The sequence below is a fragment of the Notamacropus eugenii genome, chromosome 1 (genome assembly GCF_028372415.1).
Source record: "Notamacropus eugenii isolate mMacEug1 chromosome 1, mMacEug1.pri_v2, whole genome shotgun sequence".
Lineage (NCBI taxonomy): Eukaryota > Metazoa > Chordata > Mammalia > Diprotodontia > Macropodidae > Notamacropus > Notamacropus eugenii.
Window position 1 is genome coordinate 712035680 of NC_092872.1, and position 24182 is coordinate 712059861.

Sequence of the window (24182 nt, forward strand, 5' to 3'; positions counted from 1 at the left end):
TAACACATTAGGGTAATTTTCATAAGAACATGTGGATACTTGCAAGTCATGAATATATTTGAACCTTCTGTAAGGGCTCAAACAAATATATAATAATGTGTAATGGATTAAAAAGGAAAACCAAATGAGTAGAGTCTACTTTTTTACTTTTTCTTTTAAAAATACAGAGATTTAAAAGTAACATTGCATTGTTCTCTTCATTTGCTACACTGATTTCTAAGGAATTGAGTAAAATCTACTACTATTCTTTTCCAATATTATACAGGGTGCCCCAAAAGTCTGAGTGCAATTTTAATCTTTAATAATTTAAGAAATACAAATACAACAAACTTACAAAAAACATGATTTGAAAGTTTATTTAAAATTCCTTAATATTTGGTAAGTTTTGTGAATTTTTAATAATAATTCAAGTTTAAAGATGGGTTACGCTATCATTATGCACTGTATGTATGACAGTTTCTAGTGGATCAGAAGAGGTCTTGCTTGGCTACCTCAATCACCTGATCCACAGGACTTTGTCCTGTGGGGTCACTTCAAAACTGTCATGTACACATCAAAATCTCATTCTTTGGGTGATCTTAAAATGAGTATTATACATGTAATCCTTTCAGTCACTGAGCAGCAGCTGATAAAAGTTTTTACAAAGTTTGAAAATCTGCTAGGATGATGTTTAGTAGAAAACAGTGGTGATGCTGAATTCTAATAAAAAACATATTTTGAAGTTTTAAATAACCTTCCAAATATTTTATAAGTTTGTGACATTTATACTTATGAAGTTATGAAAACTAAAAATTACACTAAGACTTTTGGGACACCATATATAATAATCTTCAAAGCAAATTTCATTTCATGGCAATGATCATTATTAGGAGCTATATTTTTTTTTAAAAAGCCTTTTTTTCTGGAGGACGTTAAAGTATTGGAGAACAGTAACTGGATCTCATTTGAAAGGTAAGATTTTTTGGCATTGTGACGCTGAGCACATCAACTCTTCAAAACTATAAGTGGCAGAAAAGGAGTTGATCTGCATTGACAGAAGGAATGTCCACTGTAATTCCCCATAGCAAGAAAGCACACATCTGCTCTTTTCCCCCTCCCCCAACAAACAAAAAAGGTAAGCTCTTGAACTCAGAGAATGAGAAGAGTTGCGTGAATTGATACAGTCCAGTAATCAGAACTCAGAAAACAATATATACACAAGGACTAAAAAAATGTCAAGAAAAAAACCACTAACATTGAATGCAGCATAATTATAATAAGTAATCTGAGCTCCCAAGTGGAAATGAGGAAACACACCTCCCTCTTTTTATTGTCAGGGGACTATAGAGACAGAATGCTGCAAGTCTCTTTCCTTCTGTTAGAAGTGGTACTTGTGTTCCTTGGTTATAGATTAACTGTGTTTCTTTATCACAAAGGAAGGGTCACTGGATGTGGGTAGACTATAATATTAGGAAAGGACTATGATGTAAAAATAGTCAATATGAATAAAACTTTTTCAGAAATTTTAAAGTCAAGCTCTTTTAGGATCGACTGAATTTCTGTGTTCCTCAAGCACTTAGAAGTAGGTTGTAGGGGCTCCATCAATGCTTCATAGGAATGCTGTCCACCCCAGTGGGCACATGAAGACTTCCCCTGGTGGAATGGACTGATGAGAACAATTTGTTTCAATGGCCATGAAGGTGACTGAAGTGGGCCCTGGAGAGTATTTAGAGCTTGGTCACACACAGGAGACAATCAAAGTCATCCACTCCATTCCCAGTTTGACTTTTGCCCTGCCACTAGATTTTGATGACTGAGGAAGAGGGAATGAGGTCTATGACGTTGTGCACTTCTAACTTACATACAATTCTCTGTCTCTCTCCTCTCTGTCTCTCTCGCTCTCTCTCTGTCTGTCTTTCTCTCTCTGTCTTTCTCTTTCTGTCTCTCTCTGTCTGTCTCTCTCTCTATCTCTCTCTGTCTCTCTCCTCTCTCTCTCTCTCTCTCTCTCTCTCTCTCTCTCTCTCTCTCTCTGACACTCTCTCTGTCTCTCTCGCTCTCTCTCCTCTCTCTTTCTCTTTCCTCTCTCTCTCTCTTTCTCTCCTTCTCTCTTTCTCTTTCTCTCCTCTCACTCTCTCTGTCTCTGTCTGTCTCTCTTCTTTCTCTCCTCTCTCTCTGTCTCTTTCTCTCTCTCTTGCTCTCTCTTTCTCTCTCTGTCACACACACACACACACACACACACACATGACATCACCCTCTGATGTCATGGATCCTCTTCAAAAACAGAAGACAGATAGCAGGAATACTAATGCAGCTAACAGGACAAATTAACATATTTATGTAAGAAAGTGAAACTGGAGAATCATGAAATCTTAGAAATTCAGAGATTACTCAAGTCAAACTATGTATCAACAAATAATTCCATTGTACATGTCCCCAAGCAGCAGTCATCACCAAATCCTTTGATTTTGTTGGAGAAGGGACTATGGGTGTGGGATGCTGTATACGCTGTTATGTGGGCCAATGCGCTGGATGGTTTCGGATAACTTTTATTTACCCTTTATTGCAAAGAAAGGCTCATTGAGAAGGAGAGGGACAGGGGCATATTCAAAAGTAACTGATTTCAAAACAAAAGGCAACAGCAAAACTTTAAAAATTGATATACAACAAAGCAAAGAAGTACACAGGTCACAGGAAACCTCATTTTTCAAGGGGATGGCATACAGTTAAGGAGCACTAGACTCAGAGACCTAAACCCATATAATGCATCAGCTTCTAATTAGATGTGCAACTCATGACAAGTTTCTGAGCCTCAGTTTCCCTGTTTAAAATTGGGATGGGAGAGACTAATTCCCTTCCAGCTTCAACAGCCTATGATTCTAAATTCTTTAAACAGGTTAAAAAATACATCCCCCAGGCGATCTAATCAACAGGTATTTTTCTGTGACTATAAACTGACCTCCAACTCCTTTCTTCCCTGTAATTCAGAGCCATCTGCCTGGATTTAAAACAAAACAACCCTTTCTGCGTCCTGTTCCCTACATTCTCTCAACTCCATTCAAATCAAGGCTTTCCATCTCCTGTGCCTATACCTTTCAAAACTCCTTCTCATTGACAAATTCCCCTTCCTCATACCTCACCAGACGATATGTTGCCCTATCCTTTAAGTTATCCTATCCACCTATCCTATACTTAAGCAATTCAACTAATACAGTAATTTGTTCTCTGTCCTTGAATCCCTCGCTCCAATCAATCAACATTTATTAAGTGCCTACCACAGTATTCAAGCATTGCCTTAGGTGCTGAGGATTCAGGCATAAAGAATGAAATAACCTCATATAAAAATATACATATATACATATAAAAATATATACAGACTAACTATAAAGTTAATAAATACATGCATGTCTATATAGATGCACATGAGGTAATTAAATACGAGGTATTTGGAAGAGATGGTGCTAGCCTCTTCCACCAACCCTCAACCCTGCTCTGACCCCCTTCTCTGACCCTACTCCAGAGATCCTAAGAGGACACTGATGAAGGGAGTCACAGGAACTAGTCATCTGGACCACTATTAATGTTCCCTTAGTGCAGCTGGGTCCTTCATTGCTGCATAGACCTTTGCTGATTTACTCTCCACTCGTTTGCTTCCCTCAGCAGATGTTCCAGACCTCTTCTCAAAAGTCCTAACACCTCACTCCTCTCAGCAGATGAGCTAACTCCTTTTACCAAGAAAATTAAAACCATCTGTCATGAACTTCATTCATCTCCTCTATCCTCCATCTCAAAACCACTCTGCATCTTCATTTTCCTTTAATCCTGGTGGAATATAACAATATTAGTTATCATGGCTGACATTTACGTAGTACTTAAAAGGTTAACAAAATACTTCAAATACCCAATTTTTTCTCGTTTGAGTCTCACAACAACCCTGTGAAGTAGGTGATGTTATACCCACTTTACAGGTGAGGAAACTGAGACTCATGCTCTTATGTATCAACTATTGCTTTTCAACACATGGAAAAAAGTAGAGAGTAATTTATAGGAGGACACGGGAACTGTCTAGATTTTTGAAGGACTGTTACAAGCTTGAGGCAGTACATCTTTGCAATGTTGGAAGGTGACTAAATAGCATTAGGACCATTTTAGAGTAGAGAAATTAGAATTCATGAAGGCAGAAAAGCACAGAAAACAGCTGGGGGCTGTTTCCTATTTTTTAACCTTTTAACATCTTCTGAAAAATGTCAATTTCTTTATTGTTTGATAAAACCACATTTATATCCCTCAATCTAAGAGGTCAAAAACTACTGGTAGGAGAAGTGATGGACTCAGGGGCATAATAAAAGAAACATTTTCCAGACCAGGCCAGTGTGGGAATTTGTTTTGCTTGACTGCATGTTTATAACAAGGGTTTTTTCCTTTCCTTCTTTTTTTTTCAGTTGGTGGAGGAGGGAAGGACATGAGAAAAGAAAGGGCATCTATAGGGTTGACAAAAAGAAAAAAGAAGAAAAGAGGGTCATTGAAGCATTTTAAACTGAAGAGGAACAGAAGGGAGGACAGAAGGAAACAGAGAAACAGGACAGTTTTGAAAGTTAGGTGTTGAGTTTATTATGTACATAAAAAGAAAAACAGACACTCCCAGTTCCAGGTAAACTCTTTTTTTTATTCTACTTTATAGATAGAAATGTCCACTTCATGTATATATGTATATATATGTATATGTGTGTGTGTATCACCATGATAAAGTCAAGTTTCAGCGTGTCCAACTGTGGCTGATCAGACCAATACAAGCTCAGAATGCTCTACCACAGATTGGGCACAGATAGTCCATGTGAATATTTGGGGTACATATTCCAAATTGGTGCATCTTACATTTCCTTTGTGCTGTCTCAATTCTGCTTTGCTCATAGAGCATAGCGCCCTTTGTGATGTGGGCACGCCATGCTGAGTGGTCCTGTGCCAGTGTCTCCCATGTTGCACAGTCAAATCCAAAGTTCTTGAGAGAGACCTTGAGAGTGTCCTTCTATTGCTTCCTCTGACCACCACGTGATTGCCTGCCCCATGTGAGTTCTCCGTAAAATAGTCTTTTTGGCCAGCGTACATTTTGCATTTGAACTAACGTGACCAGCCCATCAGAGTTGTGCTCTCTGAAGCATAGTTTGAATACTTAGCAGTTAAGCTGGAGCAAGGACTTCATTGTCTGGTACCTTATCCTGCCACATGATCCTCAGAATCTTCCTAAGACAGTTCAAATAGAAGCGATTCAGTTTCCTGGCATGGCACTTGGTAGACTGTCCATGTTTCACAGGCATACAACAATGAGGTCAACAAAATGGCTCTGTAGACCTTCAGTTTGGTAGTCAGTCTAATACCTCTTCTTCCCCAAACACTGAGCTAGCTCTGGCAATGCATGCATCAACTTCATTATCAATGTGTACATCCCTGGAAAGTACACTGCCAAGGTAAGTGAACTTACCCACAGCATTCGAAACTTCTCCATTTGTTGTAACTGACGGTTCCATGTATGGATGGTGTGGTGGTGGCTGATGGAGCACCTGTGTTTTTTTGGTGTTAATTATCAGGCCAAAATTAGCCCAGGCAGCAGAGAATTGATCCATACTTTGTTGCATTTGTGTGTGTGCATGTGTGTATGTGTAACAAAGTTTGGGGCTTTTTTAAAAGAAGAAAAAGGACTACTTTTAGGTGGAAAAGCCAATGTTTATTCTTATTAAATTCTTCCCCAGAAACAGTCTTACACTTAACTGGAAGGCTGAGAACAAGCATTTAATGTTTAGGCTTCAAGGCAGTTATTTTTAGAGAGAACACTAACCAAACACATTTTATTGGCTAGAACTATTTTGGACTGAACATAACAGCCAAAGTAAAAAATAAAAAATAATTTTAAAAAGCCCTTTCATGCACCAAATTTTCTAAGGAACAAGACCTCCAGGATGTCACTGGACTAGATTAAGCACCTCTGCGCAGAGGAAGGGAAGTCTACAAAGAGCAGTCTGTGACCTCCTTGGCCAGGGCCGGCCAGGGCAAAGCCAAGCGAGAAAGAAAGGCTAGAAAGGGGGCTGGGAAGAGGGAGATGGAGGCAGGGACAGACCCAAGGGTCCCACCGAGGTGGCTGGACAGAGACAGAGACATGGTCACAGACAGACCCAAGGGTCCCACCGAGGTGGCTGGACAGAGACAGAGACACGGTCACAGACAGACCCACAGACAGACGCAGAGACACGGTCACAGACAGACCCACAGACAGACGCAGAGGCACGGTCACAGACAGACCCACAGACAGACGCAGAGGCACGGTCACAGACAGACCCACAGACAGACGCAGAGGCACGGTCACAGACAGACCCACAGACAGACGCAGAGGCACGGTCACAGACAGACCCACAGACAGACGCAGAGGCACGGTCACAGACAGACGCAGAGGCACGAGCACAGACAGACCCACAGACAGACGCAGAGGCACGAGCACAGACAGACCCACAGACAGACGCAGAGGCACGAGCACAGACAGACCCACAGACAGACGCAGAGGCACGAGCACAGACAGACCCACAGACAGACGCAGAGGCACGAGCACAGACAATCAGACAGCCCGCCTGCCGGAGGAGGGGAGGCCCACGCGGGGAGCCCCGGGCCCCATCCCTTCCCGGCACTTCCCGGGCCGCCCGGCTGGGGGCGGGGCGAGGCGCGTGGGGGGTCAGGGAGGTCACAGTCACTCGCGGCTCTTCCCCCCCAACCGCCCTCCCACCGCATGCGCTCCGGCAGGAAGGGAGACCGGAAGGAGCCGGGCACTTTGGGGCTTGGGGGCGGCGGCCTGAGGCTGGGGCGGGGCAGGAATGTGGGGTCTGCGGTTGAACTTGACGGCAGCTCGGGAGGGAGGCCCGGACCCGAGGGCGGAGCGGCAGGCCGGGGGGCGGCTCCGGAGGGAGGCCCGGACCCGAGGGCGGAGCGGCAGGCCGGGGGGCGGCTCCGGACCGAGGCCCCTCCCCGACCCCGCCCGCGGGGAAGAGGAGGAGGAGGAGCCGGCGGCGGCGGCGAGCGGGGATGAGGGGGGCGGGGACGCGGCTCCGGCGGCTCCGGCTCGTGCACGCGCCCCCCACCCCGGCTGGCGGGGCACGAGCGGCGCGCTCCCGCCGCTCGCGTCGCCATCTTTTCCCCCCTCCGTCTGTCTGTCTGCCGCTGGCTTTGTCCGTCTGCAGCGCCGCCCGCAGGATCCCCGCGCACGGCCCGGCCAGAGCGCGCCCGGCCCCGGCCCCGGCCCGGAGAGGCCTCGGCCCTGGCGTGGCCCGAGCCACGAACCCGGGGTCCATTGTCCGGCGGTCCGTCTGTCTGGCCGGCCGGAGGCGGGGCCCAGCGTGGGGGTCTGGAGCGCCCGGTACCGGGTAAAGACCCCTCCTCCCCACCCCCATCCCCCGGCCGGGGCTCGGGACGCTCAGGCGTGGGGCGGGAGGGGGAGCCGCCCCCGCCCCCTCCTGAGGCCGTCCGGGCTGGGTCTGTCTGTCCTTTTGTCCGTCTGGGGTGGGGGAGGGGAGCCCTCCCTCGGGCGGTGGGGGAGGGGGTGGGGGAAGAGCCGGTCCCCGAAGGCCCCCATGCCCCTGCCCTTTCCCTTTTTTGTTGGTTTGTCTTTCTGTGCCTCTGGGGGGGGGCAGAAGGGCCCCTCTCCTGCCCTCCCCCGGCGTCTCCCCAAGCTGTTCCTCTTTTTGTGGGGCGGGGGGGGAGGGCTCTGTGGCCCCGATCGCCCGGGGAGCCTCCTGTGTGGTGCCCGCCCCCTTTCCTCCCCGTCTGCCCGTCCATCTGTCTCTGGCACGAGAAGGGGCCGGGGGCTGCCCGCCTGGGTGGGTGACAAAGGGCCGGCCCGCCGTGCTGGGGGGACCAAGCCTGGGCTTTGGGGCTCCTAGGAAAACTTTTGAATTCTGGATTTCGGAGGCTACTTTGTTGCCCGAAGGTGCTGGGGGGGAGGGGCGGGGGGGGGGGAAGGTGGTTTTATTTTGACGTCTGTAAATATCTCTGGAACTTGTTCCTGGGACCATTTACCTACCTTAAGTCTGGAATGGTGAAAAGGGAAATTTCAGCCGATGCTACACTGCCCAGTCCACACAGGGGGAAAATGGTGAATAGGAAGGTGTCTATAACTAGCTCTTCTCTCCAATTTCACAGATAAAATCAGCTGGACTCAGTCGAGTTTATTTGCTCCATGGGAACAGCATAAGAACTGGAGGTGAGAAGTGTACAGTCTTTTACTGCTTGAATTTCACCTGATTTTGCTTCTTGAGACTTTCAGGGCGCTCAGGAACCTGCAACCCAACACCCCATCATGTCCACAGTCAGTGGGGAGGCTGTTAACCCAGCTGCCAGCCTCAGTTAAGTGGTGACAGAACTCCCTTTTAGAATCTGCCTCTGACACCTGAATCTCTTCAAGGTCTCCTTCTCTTTTTCTTCTCTTTGTTCAAAACAGTCAGCTAGTCACAGAATTTACTTTTTTTTAGTTTCAGATGTAGGTGACGGAACTGAGGCTAAGTTGAAAGCAATGATCCTTGAATTCCTTTCTTTGCAAAGGGTGATTTTATTAGGTCTTTGCCCGTGTGGATTATTTTGGACTTTATTATTGTTATTATTATATGTATTCTTTAGGGATCTGTGTGTAGTTATTTCTTTTGAGGGATGAGGGAGAAAAGGGGGTGTTACTCAGCCTTCTTTGAACCCCACAGGTGGTTGTGCCCAAGTGGTTTGGCCACTGGGGGCAATTGTGAGATGCTAGGGACATGGCAGTCTAAAATATACAGGGGGCGTGCTTCTCTCTCTTCCGTTTATCTAGCCCAAATTCTGTAGCCTTATCATTAGATCTTTGCCTGTCACAGATAAGCTCGAGAGAGGCCCTTTAACCAGAACAGATCTTTCTTCAAAGAAAATGCTATGAAAATATCATAATTGCTATTTTTGATTAAGAACTTTAGATATGATCAAATTCAAACTTTTCATTCATTTTACAATAGAGGGGTGTATCTCAGTTTATTAAAACCCTGAGGTCTGAATAAAAGTGAGGAATGTTTTATATGCCTGCATTGGGAAACTGCAGGGAAGTCCCAATATATGGAGAGGCTGACTTACTGGACTTGAAGAATAGGGAAAAAAAGGAAACCTCTCCTTGTGGGAGTAGCACTTTCTGATTTTTATTATTGGAGGGATGGGTTTTATTTTGTAACCGATGCTTTAAAAAGATTCTCTTTGCTTAAGGATGAGGGAAAAGCTGCTAAAAGGTCTTCCATGTGTTCCTTCTCATGGAGGCCTGTCTTAGCTCTTTGGGGTTGGGAGGCAGGATCTGATTTTGGGTCTGGTATAATAAATGGTAAATGTCTCACTGTTTGGAAATATAATTAAACCACTATTGGCTATGTATTTATTTAACTTAGAGTAAGCTATATTTGTATATCAAAGGGATGGCTTTGTTGAAGGAGAAAACTAGAAAGCCTTAGAAGGGAATCAGATACATGCTTCTTTGTCTTTGGTAGAACTGAGGCCTGTCTTGGCTCTCTTTCTTCCAAAGTAAAATATTCTGAAGAATCTTCGTGCTTTGACTTCTTTCTCCTCCTATAGCAGGAAAGGGGATGAGGGAAAAGGAGTTCTACAGCCTTTTCTGGATAGGGAATGTTTCTCCTCGTTTTAAACTTACTTCTCTGCCAAGTGAATCTTCCCAGTCATGGGGGGTGGATTGAGTCTTGCTGCTGAAGTCATTAGCGTTGGCTCCGCCAGTGGCTCTGTGGGCACAGGGCCACGTGGTGCTCCTTACAATGAGGGCCTTTCTTCCCTTTGGGGAATGAGTACCATTGGTGTCCATCCATCTGTCCATCCATTGTTACACTTAGATCCCTAGACAGAAGCAGTGTTTTCCCATACCATTCTCATTTACAGATGCCCAGGATTTGGGGACCTTTCCTATCCCACAGGGACTGATGCCTTTGTCACCTCTGGGTGAGATAACTACAATGCGAGCTTGACAGCCGCCGGGAAGCTCCAGTTGGTCGCAGTATGCGGTGCTTGCCTTCCTGTGGGCATGTGAAATGTGAGCTCCGATCCCTCTCTGGGCTTCCTGCTTACCTCAGATACCATTCATGGGGGTGATCTCTGGGCCCCGAAACATCCTGGATCAGGGTACCTGTGTATCTTTCACTCTGTCCTGTGGCTGCAGTTGAGATCACTTCCTAAGATCCTGCTCATCCTCTAAATGGAGTTATGGAGGCCCCCTCCTCCACTGAATTCTCTGAGGACCTTAGCCTTAGGCTGGAGAATGTGTTCATTTCTGTTTCTCTGTGGGTTATTACATTTCTTGGTACATAGGCTCCTTGACAGCTGGGGTATTTCATGCTATTTTCATGGGGTTATTTTTAAGAATCTTTTACCTTTTAAATTTATGATATCCAGAGGCAGAAATGCCTAACAGTTATCGCTCTCTTTAGGTCAACACCTTACAAGGAAGCAGGAACGTTTCCAGTGGTGAAGCTGGACAAGGCCAGAACTACGGGGCCAGGGAAACATGTCCCGTCGGAAACAGACCAATCCAAATAAAGTTCACTGTGAGTATGAGAAAAAGAAAGGGTTCTGGAGGAGATGAGTTTTAAAGCTCTTTTTAGTTCTAAGGGGCCTATTCTAGAGCCTCTGAAAACTTGGGACCTAAGAGGTGAAAGCAAGTTGGGAAAGGGAAGTGAGTTATCAGCTGGACAGTGGTTAGCATCAGATTTTAATTTGTGACAGAGCTTAAAGATGGCAGAATGCTGAGGGGAGGAAGGCAAGAAGTTTCATCGACAACAAATATTACCTTAAGCAAGGCCCTAAAATGGATATTGGCGATACAAAGAGCAAATAAGTCACACTCCTAACCCTCAGGCAGCTTGTGGCTTAATTGTAGAACTAGGCTGCATGTCAAACATGGATATCAGCTAACTGTTAAAAGGTAGTGGTGCAGCCAGCAGAGCCTGCAGGACTAGGAAGGACGGAGAGTGTGGGGAACTGGGGGCGGGGGGGGGCTGGAGAAGATGCCCCATTGCAGATGGGACTTCAAGAGGCAAAGTGCTGAAGAATAAGGGGGAGGGAAGGCCGGGCCAGGGCACAGAAGTGGGAATGACGTGTGTTACTTAGGGGACAATGATTAGACATGTAGCTCACAGGGAATTCAGTTGGTGAAGGATTGGAAGTTAAGGTTAGGGGTGGGGGAAGGTTTGACTGATCTGAGAGCCCTGAATGCTGATTCCACAGGCATCACATAGCTATTGAAATCACATAGCTTTGAGTGAGCAGGAGAGTGACCTAGGCAGAGCGTTGTTTTAGGAAGATGGATCTGCCCACAGTAGGAGAGAAGGGGACTTTCCCTATGGCTGTATTGACATAGGAAGCTTTTGGTGAGGAAAATCCTTCACCAATGCAAGTCAACACTTCCACAGTGTGTATTTGTAGAGGGGTGTGGGGGGAGAAGGGAAGGGAGGAAGCATTTATAGAGCACCTACTACGTGCCAGGCACTATGCTAAGTAATTTTTTTTTTAACAACTATCTCATTTGATCTTCACAATAACCCAGGGAGGTAGGTGCTATTATCATCCCTATTTTACAGTTGGTAAAACTGAGGCAAATAGGAACTTCAGGTCCAGCACTCTAACCACTGTGCCACCAGCTATGTCTGACCAAATGTTCAGGGGTATGCAGCCTGTAGGTATCAGAGGCTGGACAGCTCAGACCTTCCTGACTTCTGGGCCAGCTTCTCCATCCTGCCTCACTGCCTCCTCATAGGTAAAACAGATTGAAGAAGGGAGGAGACTTACAATAGTCCAGGCAAGAAATGGCAGCCCGCCATTGCTACTGAATTGTTTTATATGTGGGGGTATTAATTTGGTGTCCAGGACTAGCCAGAGAGCAAGGAACAGATTTTTGAAAGGAGTTTTTCTTAGTGACTAACACAGGGCTATATGCTCATAGTAAGTGCTCAATAAATACCTACTGAATGAAGGGGAAAGTCCCTATATTGACTGGAGATCCTACCCCAGAAAATATGGCATAATTTGAAAGAGTGACACTCTGCGAGTTAGGGTGACTGGGAGATCCCTGATATACAGGGAGAGAGGATCCCTGGGTACGGTGGTAGAGGAGAGGCTTTGTGGAAATAGACCTGAAAGAAGGGAGTTAGGATATTCCCGGGAGGAGAGACCACTGATGGAGTCAGGCTTGAGATGGCTTCTGTGGAAGGGATCAAGGTTACAGGATAGCTGTGCAGTAATTGTGAGCAAATTTTGTATTGAGAGAGAAAAATTGTTAGCATGGGTGGAGGAGTTGGAAATTCTATGGTACAGAATTTTCCCTGGATGTAGGTGGGTGTGGCTGGTTGGATTAAATGAAAATGAAAGAGAAGAGGCAAATTGGTGACAGGGAAGCAATGCAGCAGTGAAAGTGAGAGATAGTAGCTACTTCTTAGAGGGTAGCAAAGGAACTGGAGAACTGAATAGCTTTGGCTGGTGTGATCTGGCACTGGGGCTGTGGGGCAGATGCAGGGCAAAGGAGGGGAACTGCTAAGGAATGCTGAGCAGGGCAGGGCCAGGCTGTGTCAAGGTGGCTTCTTTGGGTGGATTAGGGGGATTTGATGTAGGTCAACCAGAGGAGTTTCACATATAGAACTCACCTTGTAGAGAGACTGGTCAGGCTGAATAAAAGGGAAATAATATGTGGGTAGTGTAGTACCCTGTGGCCTTTAGCCTGGAGACTGAAGTCCCTTCCAACTCCTTCTTGCCTTAGTCAGCCTGATCCTGAGAGTTGGTACTCAAGTTAGAGACAGATGCACAGACAGGCCATGGGGGAGGGCAAGTCCTGCGCACATCTGCAGCTACCTATGTGCCTCTAGCCGAGCCCAGTGACCTTTGTGTGAAAGAGGAGAGTAACTGGAGCCTGGTGTAGGGAAAGGTGCACAGAGCAGGCTCTTCTGCAAAGACCTTCCACTTTTGGGCTGGGAGCTGCTCCTGGAGAACAGGCATCCCAGGCAGGTTTGAAAGTCATGGAGATGGCAGTTGTGAGCCACAGGGAAACCCTCTCAGAGGGTGGATTTACCTGGATTGATCAAAAGGCAAAAGATCTGGAGATCTGTTCCCCAAGATGGTTTCTTTAACATCAGTGCAATGGAGCTGGCCCTGGCTTCCAGAAGACAGCTTTTTCGCTGGCCCTGGCAACAGTGCTGATGGACTGTCGCTGGTTCTGATGCTTCTGCTTGGCCTGGCAGATAGGGAGGGGCAATATGTGCCATGGTCCAGTTGGCAGCATTGAATTTGATTCTCTCTCTCTACCTCATCCTCTGATAAAGTGATCAGAGTAGACTCAAGATCCCAAAGGTTGCAGAAACTTTGCTCCAAGTCAGAGTTCATAAGCAGAGGAAAGCAGCGATGAGGAGTTTTCATTGGGTCTACATTGCAGGAACATAGAGCATTGTGCCATGGCCCACAGCCCTCAAAGAGCACCACCGCCCTGCTCCTGTGTCCAGGCTGCATTTGTTGGCTCGGACTCCACAGACACTTTGCAGGGAGGAGAAAATCAAGAGTGTGCTGGGCTTTGTACGCTGCCCAACTTGTGACATACATGCCCTATGTCTCTTTTCACCTTTCTTCCTCCTCCTCAAAACAGATTCTCCAGAGGGACTTCTGGGCTATATCTAGCTTACTTTTAAAAGAAAAGAATATAGAACTTTTGGAATGAAAACTTGGAAGAAGTCTTAGTGACATGGTAAATGTTAAAGGGCTGAGATGTTTGTCAGATCTCCCATTAGTCCTTGACAGCTGCATCTAGAAAGACAGCTACAAATACATCATCTCTTACATTCCTCTCCGTGTATTCAGATAGAGCAAACTGCTCAAAAAAAAAAAAAGAAACTTTTATCTTAAAGAGGGCCTTGCTTTCTTATTGCAAAATCAGTCAATCAACATTTAGTAAGCACCTACTATGTGCCTGGCATTGGGAAATGAAAAGGGGCAAAGACAGTCCCTGCCCTCAAGGAGCGTAATCAAATAGCTGAAGCCTTCACTCAGAGCACCAATCATGCACTGTCCCTTTCATCTGAAGAGTACAGGGTATTTTTGCCGTCATTGGTGGTTAGTGTTCTTTGAGGTAGAGGGCTATTATGATCAACGTTTTACAACAGGAAATAGTAAAGCAAAAAGAGGTCTGTCTCCAGGGTTACAGGACTGTTTAAATGGGAAGAAGTTGGGATGGAGCCCCTAACCAGGGGTAAGAGAACTTGTGGCCTTGAGGCCACATGTGAATCCAACTTTGGATTCAATCAAAGGGCCAAACTTGAGGACCTAGAGGGCCACATGTGGCCTTGAGGCTACAGATTCCCCACCCCTGCCCTAGATGGACAGAACTTCAGCATTTTATGACCCACTGCTTTTCTTAGGATTTGTTTTTGCTCTCTTACAAAGGCATAAAGTGGCATTTATTTAATTACAGTGACTAGTAACTGGGTCACAGGAAAAAGAAATAGAATCCTAAAATCTTTGACTTTATATATAATACCTTCCATCCCATATTTCTCAACTGTCCTTTTTCCTAACTTGCCAGTATGACCTTTGTCTTACTTGCCGTGAGCATCAGCTAGTTTCTCAAAGCTTTTGTAGACCAGGATCACAATAGCTCCATTTCAGAGGCAAGGATAGGTAGGGTTATGCTAGCTTGTTGTGGTCCCCTGGTGTTAATGGCCAAGCAGCTATGTTTGAATAAGGTATTATTTTGTATTATGTAAAAGAGAAAGAATCAGAATCAGTCTGTCTTAACTGTTTCAAAATGAGGAAATAAAGGCAATTCTATAATTATTCATCGATATTATTACTGTAATCTGTTCAGATTTCAGCTGTAGCTGGACACACCCTTTGTAAGTCCAGTACTTCCATGTAGAAGTGTGGCTTCTTACAGTAGGACTTGGCTTTTGGATAAATAGTGCTTTCTTTAAAGTTAGCCGTAGCTCGTAACCTCCCTCCTATAGAAGGTTTTCTGTTGTACTTTGCCTGAAAGAATAGGGGTATTTCTGTGCTTATTTATTTATTTTAAATAGTGAAAGCTCTGAAGAGTGGAGTCCACCTGGGTTCTTCCTCTAGGTCAGGAGGACCAGAAGAGAAAGGAATGTAAGCTTTTCCTGGCAGATTGAAACAGGAGGGTGGCAGAATTAATTTGTTTAATTGATTGAGGATAGCAGTAAGAGAGTCTTGGAGGAAGAGTTGTGCAAAATGCACTCTTGTCCACTCTGAGAGTGCCCTTGGTTCCTGCCTTATTTCTGTTGGAATGTAGCAATGAATGAAGACCTTTAAACCTACGTGGTGCTAACTAGCCAAACTGTTACTAGGGAGCCCCATACCTATCCACTCTTTGAAAAAATAACTATAATATGTTGGTGATTTTTTTTGAATGTAGTGAACTTAACAGTGGACAGTAGTGACACAGGTGCCATAATCTAATCATACAATTCACAAGCTCCTCATTACTTCACTTTAGCGACCAGCTGGTTTTGGTCAGAATACTGCAAAGGTTCTCCTCTGTTTTTCCCAGAAGTCTCTTGCTCATGGGTCTAGTGGCCCAGAATTAGCCTTCAGGGTCACACCAGCAGTCTATTGCCATTTGTTTTTAAGCACACACACACCCTGCCCTACAAGGTGCATAGGCAGAATCTGTCCTGTGGTCAGGTGGGAGCTGGACAGCTACACAGCTTTCTTTTTGTAGCTGGGGGGCCTGTGGCTTCATTTCTGTGGGGCATCAGTTCAGTATTTTCATCCTAGTGCTTCTACTTCCTAACTCAGTGACCCTGAGCTAGTCCCTTTATCTTGCTGGGCCTTTGCTTCCTCAGCTCTAAAGGCAGGAGGCTGGACCTTATGATCTCTGGGCTCCAGAAGCCGATGTGAATTTAGGACCTCAGTGTCTTGTGTCGGGGACATCAGATCTTGCCCTTTTTGTGTTAGGGACTCATGTGACAGTCTAGGGAAGCCTAGTATTTCTATAAATAGAGATTTCTAGATGTCCATTTTCTCTTTTCTTAAAGAACAGAAGTCCCCGGAGTGTGCGACCTGCTTGATTTTTGTCTTGGTATCTAGAGGACCTGACACCATAGTGGGTGTTCATTGCTGCTTGGTTGGTTCTGCCGTACCATCTCTGAACCCCCTTCTCAGTATGAAGCAGGGGCTGTGGTCAGTGATGGTGCCAGCTGACATCTGCACAGAATAGGCTGTCTCCCCATCGGCTGTAAGAGTTAGTAATCACCCCTCCTGCATAGTAAAATAGTAATAATGATAACATTCATGACGCTTACTATGGGCCAGGCATTGTGCTAAGCACTTTACAGTTACTGTCTCATTTGCCTTCACAAAAACCATGGAAGGTGGGTGATTTTACTATCCCCATTTTACAAATAAGAAAGCTGAGGAAGGCAGAAGTTGGTGACATCCAGGGTCACACAGTGCCTGAGGCCCCAATCGGAACTTGAGTCTTCCTGACTCCGGGCCAGGCTGCCTCAATTATAGTAATGACTCTGAAGCTTAGAGTCTCTAAATCCTTTCCCATATGGTAGACTAGGCCAGGAGGAGTTAGCATATCTTTTCTACCATCTCCCAGGTCATTCTGATCAGAAACGGTAGGTCATCCACATGCTTTCTTCTCCATCCAGGGAACATGACTGGGAACCTAAGCTCTAACTTTTTCTTCTCTTTCCTCTGACAGAAGAGGCTCCACCTATTGTGAGGTGTTTCACTATGGCTTCTCATTTCCCCATTCACCAGCTAGGGAATGAGGGCTGCAGTTTCCATTCTGTCTGAGATCAGACTCTTCCTTCCCCTCCCTGCTGAGCCATGTGGGGATGAGGAGCAGAGAATGGAGAAGTTAACTCCTGGAGTACTGAGTAGGGCCTCAGTCTCTTTAACCAGGAGTCATTCTGAAAGCATTTATTAGACACTTACCATGCACCAGACTTGGAACTGAGTGCTAAAGCAGCAGAAGGAGAAGCCTGGATTCTGAGAGATCAGGAAGAGAAAGAAGAGACCCCAGCATATGACCAATTTTCGGGTCAGTCCCCTCGGGGCATGTCTCAGGCATAAATAGTGTTTCAGTAGAAATAGGGTCAGGGAGTACCCTTTATTGAATCAGAAGTTAATTGACTTGGCTGTATTATTCATTGGGCATTAAGAAAAGAAACACTAGAGGAAAACAGCTTGGGAGGTGGAAGGTCAATACCTAGATGTGTTACTTGAGGGAATTAGAGGAGCTTTGATCTGTAGGTTAGAGCATATGTGCTCAGCCAGGAGTTTATATTCTAGCCTGCTTTCTGCCTGCACGCTTCAGTACCATAAGGTATATGTATTAGCAATCGTTCTCCCCAGACTGAATGTCCTAGCTCTATACCCTGATTACTTCCTATCCCCTTGCCTTAATTTCCCTATTCAGAAGGTTTGCAAATGAAATTGAAAGCAGTTATTATTTTGCTCTTGATTCTCTTTGAAATACCTCAAGGCCAGTAGGCTGTAAAGGAAGGGAATATGTGATGTTTTCTAGAGATATTGGCCACAGGTAGCTCAGAGGGTATTGTTACTGCTCAGGAAGATTAGCTGCTCCCAGAAGCCTAGTGGAAGCAGTAGCGGAGCTTGGCGGTGCATGATCTCCTCACATTTGAATGGTCAGATTTGACCTTCCTTCTAGCTTCCCTGGAGGCTGCTCCCAGCTGGTAGCTTAACTACTTTTCCTTGTGACCACCAGGGGAACAGGTATTTGCTGGGCTGGAGGAGCAAGCTCGACAGGCGATGATGAAAACTGATTTTCCTGGAGATCTTGGCAATCAGCATCCAGCTATCCAACAACTGAGAGATCAGGCCTCCAGTAGCAGTGAGTTCTGCACCTTCTGGTAATGACTCAGGGCAATGGGGAGAGGAATATCAAGAGGGTGTGTGCTGTGGGGAGTATGCATGAGAGTGAGGAGGAAGGGAGACATGAAGTTAGGTTCCCGAAGGGTGTTGTAGTGTATAGGTGGGCATGTGCTTACCTTCCATTAGGACAGATTTGAAATCACATCTCACTCACTGTATACAGTGCCTGACACAGTGCTAGACACACAGAGATCATTGGTGTATGTGATATATGTGTGCATAGGGAATAACTACTGTCCAAACAGGCATTGAAGTGGAGGGGAGAGGTTCCTGTCTCTGGGGCATCTCTTTATATTCTGTAATTAATGAAAGGCAGAAGGAGTCTTTGAGAGGCATTGGGCACATTGGCTAGAGAGCCAGCCTGGAGTCAGGAAGACCTGGGCTCACACTGTCTCTGACACGGCCTGACAAATCACTCAGACTTCCAGGGCCTGAGGCATTTCTTGAAAACTAGTCACTGGTGTAGTGAAAAGGCAGCAGGGGAGGGTCCTTACACAATTTGGGGTAGGGAAAAGGTGAATTTAAATATCTAGTGTGACAGAGGTGTTATTCTTAGTGAGACCAAATTTGATATCTCCAGGCACAAAAGAAGTCCCTCTTGAAATAGTTTGTACCTAACATAATCTGGACAGAGGAAGTTGAAAGGATTACTTATGAAGATACCTAACAATGCCCCCAAACACTGACAGAGAATACTGAGTGGACAAGCCTGTGACTCTAATAACAGACATGACTGGGCATGATAATATCTAGAAAAATCTATTTTATTATTAAAAACAGATGGCTTTCTCTAGATAGTGAGCTTGGAGGGTTTTTTGTTTTTAAAAAGGGAACTCCATCTGAAAAAATATATACTTTTCCTTTTTGCAGGCTTTAAAAAAAAAGATTACTACAATTACTTGTATTATATTTTTCATCTAAACTTACAAGTAACTTACTGCCTTTCCCCCTCCACCAAAAAAAAAAGCTGGTTATAAAACACATGCTTATTAAATAAGTGCAGCCTTTCATTATCAAAACATAAAGCTTGAGAATAGATAAAAATCGGGGTATAACTCTAAGTACTTCATTTCAGGATGGATAGACAGACAGACAGAATTAATCAATCCCAGGGCTCAAACCAAGCCCATCAACCAATGAGAGAAACTAATATTAGCATGCAGCTTCAGACATATCATGTCAGATTTACTGTGTAAGTCCTGAAGGTGATCCATCCACATTTTAGCTCAACATTATATAATCTTCTAACAGTTAGTTGTCTAAAAATGGAATTGTCTACTTCATAAAGGAGCACCTTTAGTTCTACAAGCTTCTCTCCAGCACCTATGCAGTTATGGAAAGCACTACATCCCAAATGCTGGGACAAGCCAGGCAGAACTCTTCCTTCTCTCAGGGATCTGATTTTGTCTGAGACAGAGTCGTAATGGGTGACTTTTGCCAAGATTCCAGTAATAGTAGTGCTTGGATCTCTGGTGAGCCCAAGAGGATTAGAAGTACAGGGGATGTAGGCAGAAAGTAAGAAGTGTCATGCCAGTGGAAGTCACTCCCATTGCCTATCCTAGAACCAAGTGATGCCTGTCCTGTTCTCCTAGGCTGATGATCAGGCCTGGGGATTCTCCAGCAGCTGGGGTTGGGAAGGACTTGGGGGCTTACAGTTTTGCTTTGGCTGCTCAGCTTCCTTGGGATGGAGGCCAGGGACCTTTCAGTGACTTTGGTCTGATAAAATCTATCTTCCTTAAATAACTAAAAGCAAACCAAACCAAGCTTCAGTTATCAAGATTACACTTTGTCCTTACTTGAAACATGAGCTGTTCTTTCCAGTCAGCTTTTCAGGGATTCACCTGCTTAAGAAATTAGGAAAATCCTAGGTGCAAGTCTAAGCTCACACTACTCCTGACTTGTAGCCTTGCCACCATTTTCGTGGAGCTGTGAGCAGCACCTTCCCCAGAGTGACCTCATTATCATTGGCTGAATCATCCTTTCCTCTGGTAGAGTCACCTTCATGGACCAAGGGAAAGAACCTGCTGGTGTCTCTGGGACTGCCACTGGGAGGGAGGGAGGAAAGTTGGGGTCCTGACCTGAGGCAGAGGAGGAGTAACAAGTGGGTTGAATGCTTTGAGTCTGTAAGGGGTGTTTGGGGGTGAGTGCATGGAGCCCTGGAGGTGGTGCCGGGGGAGGGAATGGCACATGAATTGTGTGGGGAGATTGGATTGAGAGTGTGAAATGAACATGTGGGGACCCATGGGGGCAGATTGCTTTCCATGGCAGGCTCCGTGACCGTTTTTCAACACCACCAGCTCCCTGTCTGCAGCTCTGGCCACAGGGTACTTCACATGCTATGTGCTGTCCTAATATGCCTGCAGACACAGCCGTGAGTCTGTGTGGCAGGAGGCTCAGGGCTGAGGCCCGATGGAGTCCGACTGAGTGGTTGGTTTGTGTCTTCCAGGCGACAGTGAGGGAGACGAAGAGGAGACCACCCAGGACGAAGTCTCTTCCCACACATCCGAGGAGGATGGAGGGATGGTGAAAGTGAAAAAGGAATTAGAGAACCCAGAGCAGAGTGTTGGAGGGAACGAAGTGATAGGGGAGCACGAGGCAAGTGACAAGATGCCCACAGGACAACTCCAGCTGTGCCACCCTGCTCTTCCCTCTACTTTTCCTTGGCCCTTACCAAAATAACAAAACCATCTCTCTCTGGGACACTGCCTGCCAGCACCTTCCCGGCCTCCACTCCCTTCCTCCCCTTCCTGACACCCTAACCTCTGTTGATGCAAACAAAGGAAAACACAAGGATTTGTTACCCAAGGAGCTCTTTTCCAGTGACCTCTCTTAAGGATTGCACCCAAACACATGTACAGAAGGCGTTACATGGCTGCTTCTCCCCAAAAAACATCTCATTAGGGAGAGGAGACAAGATACTGTTTACTCCTGTCAGGAGATGTAAGGAGAGTGGAAATGGAGATGAATTTCACCATCTCCTCCTCAGCTGTTTCTACAGAAAGAAGAGGAGGATGAGATGTAGAGTCAGGTTTTGTTCTTTTTATCTGTTACCTGTGAAGGAGGTGGGAAAAGAGCAAGAAATTAGTAGTAGACATTCTAGGTTCAGGAACAGCTGAACTGAGCATCCATTTACTTGCCTTTTATCTTTTTTAATTAACTTATGCTTGTTTATAGGTCACTGAACATTTGAATTCTGACCCCATGCTTGGCCTCTGTCAGTGTCCCCTTTGCCAGTTGGACTGTGGTAGCCGAGAACAGCTCATTGCTCACGTATACCAGGTACAGAATCTGAGAGAAGCTGTATGCACTCTTTTGAACCCTGAGTAATTAAAGATTTAACTTCTTTCCAGCCCTAGATGTCATCTTAACCTTTGTCTTTGACTTTGGGTTAATTGCCTTGCTTGGGACTCAGTTCCCTCTTCAGTAAAATGAGGTTAATTTCTGCTCCCTATTCAATGCATAGCACTTTGGAGAGAGTGAATGGTATATATTGGATGACATGACATCCCAGATGGAGACACTGGGGAAATTATCATTATTTCTATTAAAATTATTTAATGAATGTTTCAGACATGAAAATCAGTATCTATTAAGGATGAAAAAGCTTCACTTTAAAAGAAAAAAGTAAACAAAATGTTTCTGAAACACTGGGGAAAGTTTTAGACCAGAATTGGAGGATGGGGGTGGGACTTACATAGTCTGATCTAACCCAAGAATACCTGTACTTTCTATACTGGTTTCTGATAAAATAACCCTCCTATTTGGTAGCCTAGACTCTACTGTGAAAGTGTTTGCATTGTAAGAAAGAACATATCTGGAGAATAAACTTTCTTTCCAAAAGTACAGACATTTAAGCTCATACTCTCACTAACACGTAGCCTCTACTTTTTGCAAGATTATGCAGAGAGTAGCTTAGAGCCTTCTGTTCCAACAATAAGAGAAAAGAACTAAGAAATTACTCCTTTGCCCAGGGGTAGTTTACATGGTGGTGATAATGGCTTGGAAAAGATGTGTGAGAGAAAGGAATTGATTAAAACAAGAGTTGTCTTTTGCAGCACACTGCAGCAGTGGTGAGTGCCAAGAGTTACGTGTGCCCCGTGTGCGGCCGAGCCCTCAGCTCCCCAGGGTCCCTAGGCCGCCACCTCCTCATCCACTCTGAGGACCAGCGGTCCAACTGCGCAGTGTGTGGAGCCCGTTTCACCAGCCATGCTACCTTCAACAGGTCAGCTTTATGTTCAGCTTCCTTCTGTGGGGAGCAAGTTGTAGGAAGGTCTGTTTACTAAGTTGCTCCTTGCCAGAATGGAGACAAGACAATGCAAACAGAGCTTACTGATCCATGACCTTTTGGAAAATGAATTGGTAATAGCATATAACTTCACTCCTTTCAGTTTGAGGAGAAATACTGTCCCAATTTCTCTCTCCCATTTGGGACTACAGATGGGAAGAGAAGTAGCCAAGTCTTTGGAAGGATGGCCAGTGCTTAGGACTTAGCCTCCATCCCTTTGGGAATGCAGGGAAACATTAGTGTGTGATCTTTACGTCCTAGCCCATTCATTGTCACATCTGATGTTTTCCAGAGGCTCTTCTTCCCAGTCAACGCCAAAGGGAAGAGGAGGGCTGGCATAGTGCACTGGGAAGTGCCTTGCCTTCTTTCATGGCAGGGATCATTCCTACTGCTGTGATTCAAGCTTCACTGAACTTAGAATTCTGAGTGTGATCCATAGTGGAGACTTTCAGCCTAGTCAAGAATGATAGGAAGACATGGTTTTTCCCTTTGGTTTTGATTCTTCTTTCACAACATGAATAATGTTTAATATGCTCATACATGTATAGCCTATTTCAGATTGCATGCCCTCTTGGGGGGGAGGGAGGAAATTTTAGAACTCAAAACCTTATAAAAGTGAATGTTGAAAACTAAAAATAAATAAATTTTTAAAAAAAAAGAATGACAAGAAATGTCCAGAGGGGCCGAAGGGCATCTTTGGTTTTGGTGGTCACTGTGCATATACAGAAACCACTTCGACTGGTCTCTTTGACCCTCGGCACCCTTAGCCCTCCCTCTTTCCCTCAAAGTACAGCCTGAGCCTTACCTAGACAGTTGGGTGTCATTGGCCTGATGGGAAATAGGGTGACTCCAGGGGTGCTGATTTCCAAGGAATCTACACAGTGCCAGCAACTAAGTTACCCAGGGGACCAGATTTCTTACAGTCTAAGCATGCTGAGAGGTCATTGACTATCCCATACTTCTACTTTTCAGTGAAAAGCTTCCAGAAGTATTGAATATGGAATCTGTACCCCCCAACCACAGCGAAGGCCCCTCCAGTGCAGAGGGAAAGGACATTGCCTTCAGTCCCCCTGTGTACCCTGCTGGAATCCTGCTGGTGTGCAACAACTGTGCTGCCTACCGCAAGCTGCTAGAAGCCCAGGCACCTGGGGTCCGCAAGTGGGCTCTCCGGCGGCAGAATGAGCCTTTAGAGGTTCGGCTGCAGAGGCTGGAACGTGAGCGCACAGCCAAGAAGAGCAGGAGGGACAACGAGACCCCTGAAGAACGGGAAGTGAGGCGAATGCGGGACCGGGAGGCCAAGCGCCTGCAGCGCCTACAGGAAACTGATGAGCAGCGGGCACGCCGCCTGCAGCGGGACCGAGAAGCCATGAGACTTAAACGCGCCAATGAAACTCCGGAGAAGCGGCAGGCCCGGCTTATCCGGGAGCGTGAAGCCAAGCGGCTAAAACGACGGCTGGAAAAAATGGACATGATGTTGCGAGCTCAGTTTGGTCAGGACCCCTCTGCCGTAGCAGCCTTGGCAGCAGAGATGAGCTTCTTTCAGCTGCCAGTGGGCAGTGTAGAGCTAGAGAGTCAGCTTCTGGGCAAGGTGGCCTTCGAGGAGCAGAACAGTGGCTCCCTGCACTGACCAGACCAGATTCACACTGGCCGACATGGACCAGTCCTCTGCCTGCCTACAAGCCTCCATCCCCACTGCTGGGGAGGCTCCTGGCTTTGGATCCAGCTTAGCTCATGCCGTCACACGTGCACCGAAGCTTCCCTTGCATGCTGGAGGAGAATGGGGACAAAGAGGTGGTTGGTGTAGGCGGCCCTGGAGGGAGCTGGCACTCCAGACAACTAGATTCCCAAGCCATGGTTGCAGGACATGATGAGTGCTCTGCAAGCTAGGTAAAGCCCACATTTCATGAGGGCAAATAAATTAATTTTATCTTAACTAAGTCCCTTCATGCTTTTATGTCAGCTTAATTCTAGGCTGATA

The 24182-nt window shown here is 45.9% G+C and overlaps 1 protein-coding gene across 4 annotated transcripts; it reads left to right on the top strand.

The window, feature by feature from the left end:
* Window positions 1-8154: 8154 nt before the first annotated feature.
* Window positions 8155-24137, top strand: ZNF821 (zinc finger protein 821). Of its 4 annotated transcripts, none has more exons than XM_072636494.1 (7): window positions 8155-8215; window positions 10452-10568; window positions 17753-17878; window positions 20366-20514; window positions 21094-21198; window positions 21975-22141; window positions 23177-24137. In XM_072636494.1, exons 2-7 carry the CDS (start codon window positions 10529-10531, stop codon window positions 23829-23831), a joined length of 1242 nt encoding a protein of 413 aa, XP_072492595.1. In that variant the 5' UTR covers window positions 8155-8215; window positions 10452-10528; the 3' UTR covers window positions 23832-24137. The 4 variants fall into 4 exon arrangements, with proteins under 4 accessions (XP_072492595.1, XP_072492594.1, XP_072492596.1 ...); XM_072636493.1 differs by lacking the exon at window positions 8155-8215 and adding an exon at window positions 9942-10057; XM_072636495.1 differs by lacking the exons at window positions 8155-8215; window positions 17753-17878 and adding an exon at window positions 9942-10057.
* The last annotated feature ends 45 nt before the right edge of the window (window positions 24138-24182 follow it).

Bases quoted from the DNA above. Each gene is read 5' to 3' on its own strand.
- ZNF821 (XM_072636494.1), top strand. From the start codon at position 10,529: ATGTCCCGTCGGAAACAGACCAATCCAAATAAAGTTCACT. The intron at 20,515-21,093 runs GCAAGTGACAAG...GCTTGTTTATAG, and splicing joins AAGTGATAGGGGAGCACGAG to GTCACTGAACATTTGAATTC. The intron at 22,142-23,176 runs GTCAGCTTTATG...TCTACTTTTCAG, and splicing joins AGCCATGCTACCTTCAACAG to TGAAAAGCTTCCAGAAGTAT.